Source organism: Anoplophora glabripennis, unplaced genomic scaffold (genome assembly GCF_000390285.2).
Source record: "Anoplophora glabripennis isolate ALB-LARVAE unplaced genomic scaffold, Agla_2.0 scaffold610, whole genome shotgun sequence".
NCBI lineage: Eukaryota > Metazoa > Arthropoda > Insecta > Coleoptera > Cerambycidae > Anoplophora > Anoplophora glabripennis.
The window spans coordinates 249,554-256,054 of record NW_019416689.1 but is presented as its reverse complement, the minus strand read 5'-3'; the positions used below and the strand labels follow the sequence as shown (position 1 = coordinate 256,054).

Here is a 6,501-nt window from a genome sequence, read left to right as displayed (position 1 = left end):
TCCATAAAGCAATTGTTTCCCGCAAAATCAGTCAAGAATCTTGTCTATGAGGGTATCTTTTGCATACCCAGATTTTTGGCAGGTGTCAAAAAATATTATTTAACTATGGGAGAGGATTTTAGGAACAGTTTTTGATTTTATCTGAAGTATTTTAATACTTTTAATATAAAGTAAAAGTAGCTTAATTACCTAATTTACGATTTTTTACATGAGGCATCTGAACAAACTTCAGCTTCAATTTATTTCATACTTACAAAAGGGAATCTATTGAGCAGCCAACCTGTTTTCCCAACATCAGACCACCAGACTTTTAAAATAAACGAACTATGCTTTTGAATGTGAGCGACTAGGTAGGTACCTACGGCAGATCTTTGCTAACCTGACCCACCCTAGTTTTTCACTTGATTCCTCATTCAGTCAATCTATTATAGTAAACCTAGGAAAGTATTTCTAAAGGCTTCGATTTGATAATGTCGGCGCTTTGGTGTAATGTGGTGAGACAGGCTCGGTAAGTACCTAACAAACCAACGAAATCTTGACCCAGGCCATGAGAAAATTGGCTATCTAAATCGGTTGACGCTTTTTATTTAGATAACATCGCTAGGAAAACCTCGACTATTTCAAGGATCATTATTTTTGAAATTTGCACAAACAAAGATAAAAACAAGTCTAACGAAACTGCCTTATCAAAATTGTAATTAATTTAAAAAAATGTGCTGGAACTTGAAAAACAATAATGGCGAAACGAAACTCCTCAGTCACTCGCCTCCACGTGCCTCCTTGCACGAGCCAGACTCTCGGCTTGGGCCAGGAGGAAGGAGGGCGGGTGTTGCGGGTTTATCGTAAGCGATCGGACTCGGCCGCACCGCCCGAACGAAGAGGAGGTAAACATTTAGTTTGATTTTAGCCCAACGTAAGTGTGGTCCTAATAAAAATTTGTTTCGAAAACTGAACAGTTTACATACATTTATGACAAACATAGACCCTTGATATTGTATATTATTATGAAAATAGTAGTAGTGCGAAAAATTAGCTTGTTAGTTATTTAGTTTTAATTATTAATTTCACTGAAAATGAAATTCTAGTGATCCCGAATCGACTTTGGTAAGTAACATTCTTTTGTTTATTTATGTAAATAAAAGTTACGAACGCTTTTAATTAATTTTGTTTTTGCAAATGCCATTTTCAAATTTTAAGGAATGTCGATTTCAGTTTTACATTTATGTAGGTCATGTTCTCGCGTAGGTACATACGTGATTGTGTTAAATGTAAAATTAGAAATGTGTATTACATTTTTTCCAAAGAGAACCGAGTGTTGGCAAGAAAATTAGAAAATTCTTACCTGTGCCTATCGCCCAAAATAATATCTAGTTTGATTTCGCAATATTTTTGTAATAAAAAAAAAACATTCCCACGTCATATTCCAAATTGAATACCAATCTTCCATTTTTCAAAGAAACCCAGCCGCCAGTAAAAAAAATCACTATAATTGATATAAAATGCCATTAAGTAAATAATATGATTCTCCCGATGGTCTACACGGGTGTCGGCGGGGTGACGGGGGTGACCTAAAGCACGACCTACGTCTCTGTGAGTTGTCGAGGTCGGTGATCGTTGTAAAAAAGCAGTGAGGAACTCCACGTGGAGGCGAATGACTGCGGTGGACACGCTCGTGTACATTAAACATGGACCTCCGTAAGCCGACGCAGCGCGTGATTGAAATCGCCCAGTCACTCGCCTCAATGCATCGCCGCCTCGTGTAGCTTTGTTTTTCAGTTAAAAATCATACATGATTTAAAAATAGACAACGGCTCTCTTGTCGTAAACAATTGATATACATGCACTGTAATAAATCCAAACGCTATTATTTATCTTATTATCAGTGGGATTTTTCAGAATGGTAATTTATTTTTTCATGACCTTAGTTAAGTCGCAGGATATTCGTTGGCCAATTTACGCAATACATTCGCGGTTAAACGACCGACTAGACTGAGTAGACTGACCTGTAGACATTTCAATGAGGTTTTTAATTTTCTATTTTAAAGTAGGACGACCGTCTACTCACGTCCTAGCAATTGTTTATTGTCAAATGGAAACTAGATGTATGTTTTGCATATTGCCTCGACATTTTGCTACAAACTTTTACAGATAGGTACCTAATTAATAAAACCAAGTTTAGCAAATTCCGTTTGTACCTGGGCTGGTACCTAATACACAAGTGTTTATTATATCAAAATATCTGCTTAAAAATAAAGATAACGTTGCAACAGATCAACGTTTCAGGGTTCTTTGACCTGAAAATAAGTTAATAGACGATACCATTTTTTGTAACGTATACTGATAAGTATTAAGTATTTAAACTTCATTACAATTGTTCCGCGAAATAAGAGATGCAACAAAAAGACTGGAATTCGAGAACGACCTGTACTTCACAGTTAACGTTTCTTTGTGTTATTTAAGTTTGGAAATTCCAAACGGTTTCGTATATCCCAAATAATATCCGTCACAAAAACTTCAATCTTTTTTCCAAGAATTAATGTATTTACGTTGTTTTGCTTCCATCCACTTGCCTATTTATTGAAACTTGATAGTGTAATTAAGTTTGTTATACCTACCACCTATCTAACATATCTATAAAAACGGTTTTACAAATTTCGCAAATGGGTACTATTTCGAAAAAAATTGCGAAAGTAATAAGTATAAGGCGACCAATGTAAATCACTGTAATATCACTAAATTTTTTTATATAAGTGAAGTGTCACTGTTTTATTTGATTGTTTAAGAAAGAAAGACCAGAATTAGTTGGGTAAGGCTTCTATAAATTTCGCATTTAGCTCTTTTTGAATTTTATGACGATATCAGTAATATGAATAAATATTTTTCATATTTAAATATATTTCTATTAACTTTCTGATCTATCATCAAAAGTGTCTATACCGATTCTCGGTTATTGTTAGTGTTGCAAAATCATAACTTCTGGTACAGTTATCTAATAAAAACTATCCAAACTGATGGGATTGGTACAATAATAGTGCAGGCATTAATATCAATCGCTTTATCTATACGAGTGACGTTGAAAGTGAGGGTGCAACGACTCCTGGTAGTGTCGGTTCCTTCGTTTTTGGCTGTGGGGTCAAAAACCGACCCAAAGATCTACCCCCACCCACGCACTGCACACGCACAGGGCGGGGCCAGAAACCAACGCACTCTCACACTTGTCAATTCTTGCACTGTGTTGCACTTTGGGGCCCAGCTCCACGTAACTTTGGGTTAGTGCCTTTTTGTCCGCCGTGGTGACGCGATGGCCCAAAACGGCGACAAGCTTACCGAAGCTCAGGAAAACTTCATCAAAAGTCTGCTCATGAGATGTAAGACTGAACAGAATGGTGCGTTTTTTTTTTAATTTGCTCTTGTATTTGTGAATTCGTCGCTTTTTCCGTAGCGCTTGGTCCTTGTTTTCAAATTTGTGGTGTCGATGGCGGAATAGGTTTCTAACCGATGCGTAAATTTCCTCGCGCGTTCTTTTATAAGACTTAAAATTTGTGAAAGCGGTTTTACATAAAAGTTTTTTTTTAGTGAAATAATATAAAAGGAAAACGTAAAATAAAAATATTTGTACCGTTACGATTTTCTGAAGTGTTAATAAATATGGCCGTTTCTTTTATTGCGCAGAAAGGCAAAGGGTTTTTCAGGATTTTGAATGCAGTTAAATTAAAATTAAAAATATTCGCTGGCTATTTATAAGTGCGACTGATAGTTTAAATTATTGCGTGTAAAATCGTATTTATATTAATACCTATATTCAAAATAAAATTTTTCAGTTTATCTATATTTAATACTTATGTACTTAATCCAGTTTATTTTTTAATATCTGAAATTTATTTAAAAGGGTCAATCATTTCATAATTATCACATTAAAATATTAAAAAGGTAAATTATATTTATAAGGGAAATTGAGAAGTATTTCTTTGGGTGTTATGGTACTTTGCAAATTAGATTACAAGAATCAATCGGGGATTGTTTATTACATATTTTTTTTAAATTTGTTTTTGTGACGCAAAATATTAAAAAAGAATAATAATTTTTAACTGTTTTATTATTTTTTTAATTATGAAAAGTAAATCAGTACACTAAACATATTTCAGAAAATAAACTAAAGTTAAATTAATTTACTACATTATTATGCTTGTAAGGAAATGTATTACGAAATTTGAAAATGGCGTTTTATTTGCATGATTCTAGTTTATTTTATTATTGTTTTGTATGTTTCAATTTCCAATTTTTGTTACAGAAACCTGGTCAATGCCAGAAATGGTGGGATATTACAGTGAAGCTTCTCTTCCTGTAGCCCAAGTCCGAAGCACGGAAGAAACCCTGTCTGTAAAAAAACTAGTGTGCAGCCCCGATTTTCCCATTTCCGAATTTCCGGGCAAGATTGAACAAGAGAATTTCCATTGTCAAATCTGCAATAAAATGTACACCTCAAAGTCCGCTTTCCAAGCCCACCAACGGACTCACGCTAAAGAAGCAGAGGATCCCTACCGTTGCAATATTTGTTCCAAGACATTCGCAGTCCCCGCTCGTTTAACTCGTCACTATCGCACGCACACGGGAGAGAAACCCTTCCGTTGTGAATTCTGTAATAAGAGTTTTAGCGTCAAGGAAAACCTGAGCGTCCATCGGAGAATCCACACGAAAGAACGGCCCTACAAATGCGAGGTTTGTTCAAGGGCATTTGAACACTCCGGAAAGCTTCACAGGCACATGAGAATTCACACTGGAGAACGTCCACATAAATGCTCAGTATGTTCCAAGACCTTCATACAGTCCGGACAGTTGGTGATCCATATGAGGACGCATACCGGAGAGAAGCCTTATGTCTGTACGGTCTGCCAAAAGGGTTTTACTTGCAGCAAACAATTGAAGGTACACTCCAGAACGCATACTGGGGAGAAACCCTACTCTTGTGAGATTTGCGGTAAATCATTTGGTTACAATCACGTATTGAAACTCCATCAGGTCGCCCATTATGGAGAGAAGGTCTACAAGTGCACAATATGCAACGATACATTCAATTCGAAGAAGAGTATGGAGGCACACATCAAAAGTCATTCTGAAAATTCTCCTCCTCAACCCCCCACACCACCAGCGTCATCCACATCTGACCTGTCTTGTTCCAGCAGCAGCGACAAGGAAAACTTTAAAGATTCTCCGATTGCAGTGGTGAAAGACCCGAACCCAACCAGTTACGACTCGGATATCCATTACTATCTGTATACAAGGGATCGTTTGTCTCCATCGAGCTGCCCAACTAACTATTCAGCGGTACCTACAACAGGTGTAGAACTGTTAGCAGCAGCCGCATCAGTAACGGAAGATGATAGATTTAGAAATTCCCCGAACGTTGTATTTAATCTAATAAAAAATCCCCAGGAAGTTGTGGCTGCGTTGACTCGTCCGGCCTACTTTACATCCCCTGTCGTGCAATATACCCCACTTAACGCTGGGGATGATATAAGACGACGAGTCGAAGCAGCGCTAGCTGTCGAGGAGAATCATTCTGAAGAAGATGCGATCATAACTCCTCCAAGTTCTAATCCAGTTTCTCCAGCTCCTTCAGTGTCTCCTCCAGTGTCCCCTGCCCCCGACCCAGAGCTGAGTTTGCCTCCAAGGAAGCGATCAAAAATGATCCTAAAATCCATGGAGGCCACCATAGACTTGTCCTGCCCAGTGCGGTATAATTCCGTAATCCAGTATGCTCGAGCCTCTTAACTATTTATTTAAACTAACCAAATATGATCGTACTATAAATAAGCTTTATATTTTTTTGTTGATATAATTTACAGACTTTTATAGGCAGTGAATTCTGTTGTAAAACAACAAAATGGACTTTTGTTTTTTTCTGTGATAAGACTGTATGAAATCAACGTTTTACCTCATGGCAGTGCCTAGGGCTATGGCCTTTGCAATATTGTGTCGCCTGTTTACGTGCAGGTGGCATCCATCTCATATTTTTTATTTTTACGTAATGTTAGTATTTTTATTCTATTTTTCAATGTGATTGGAGAATAGTGTAAAATGTTGTAGTCGTGTTTTATATTGTTTTTTAATGTTTTCCTTTTCTATTATGTAAAAGTGTACTGTACTTCTAAGTCTGAGCTGGGGGTTTTTGAAACCACCGGTATAAATTATTGTATTCCTTTATCATCAATGTAGCTGTATATGGATAACCGATTCATATAATAAAACATATATTAATTGAATTTTTATGTAATTTTATTTCTCCTAGTCTCTTATAAGATGAACAAAGGGAAAAAATTGAGGACAAACAAATTAACAGTTCAAAATATTACTGTCTCAACTATGAACTGCCAAAAATAAAGAACATCCCCTTCAAAAGTGTATTTTTGTGACAAAACAATAGTGTAAATAAATAGCATCATGTTTTATCTTAAAAAATTGCAATTTATTTTGTAATTGAAATTGAAAAAACTTATATTT

The 6,501-nt window shown here is 36.2% G+C and overlaps 1 protein-coding gene across 2 annotated transcripts; it reads left to right on the top strand.

Annotated features, from left to right (window-relative positions):
• The first annotated feature begins 883 nt into the window (after positions 1–883).
• Positions 884–6,264, top strand: LOC108914161 (Krueppel homolog 1-like). 2 transcript variants are annotated; one of them, XM_018719893.1, is made up of 2 exons: positions 884–1,104; positions 4,292–6,264. In XM_018719893.1, the coding sequence occupies exon 2, from the start codon at positions 4,303–4,305 to the stop codon at positions 5,770–5,772; it is 1,470 nt and encodes a 489-aa protein (XP_018575409.1). In that variant the 5' UTR covers positions 884–1,104; positions 4,292–4,302; the 3' UTR covers positions 5,773–6,264. The 2 variants fall into 2 exon arrangements, with proteins under 2 accessions (XP_018575409.1, XP_018575408.1); XM_018719892.2 differs by lacking the exon at positions 884–1,104 and adding an exon at positions 3,208–3,386.
• The last annotated feature ends 237 nt before the right edge of the window (positions 6,265–6,501 follow it).

Bases quoted from the DNA above. Each gene is read 5' to 3' on its own strand.
- LOC108914161 (XM_018719892.2), top strand. From the start codon at position 3,302: ATGGCCCAAAACGGCGACAAGCTTACCGAAGCTCAGGAAAACTTCATC. The intron at 3,387-4,291 runs GTGCGTTTTTTT...TTTTTGTTACAG, and splicing joins ATGTAAGACTGAACAGAATG to AAACCTGGTCAATGCCAGAA.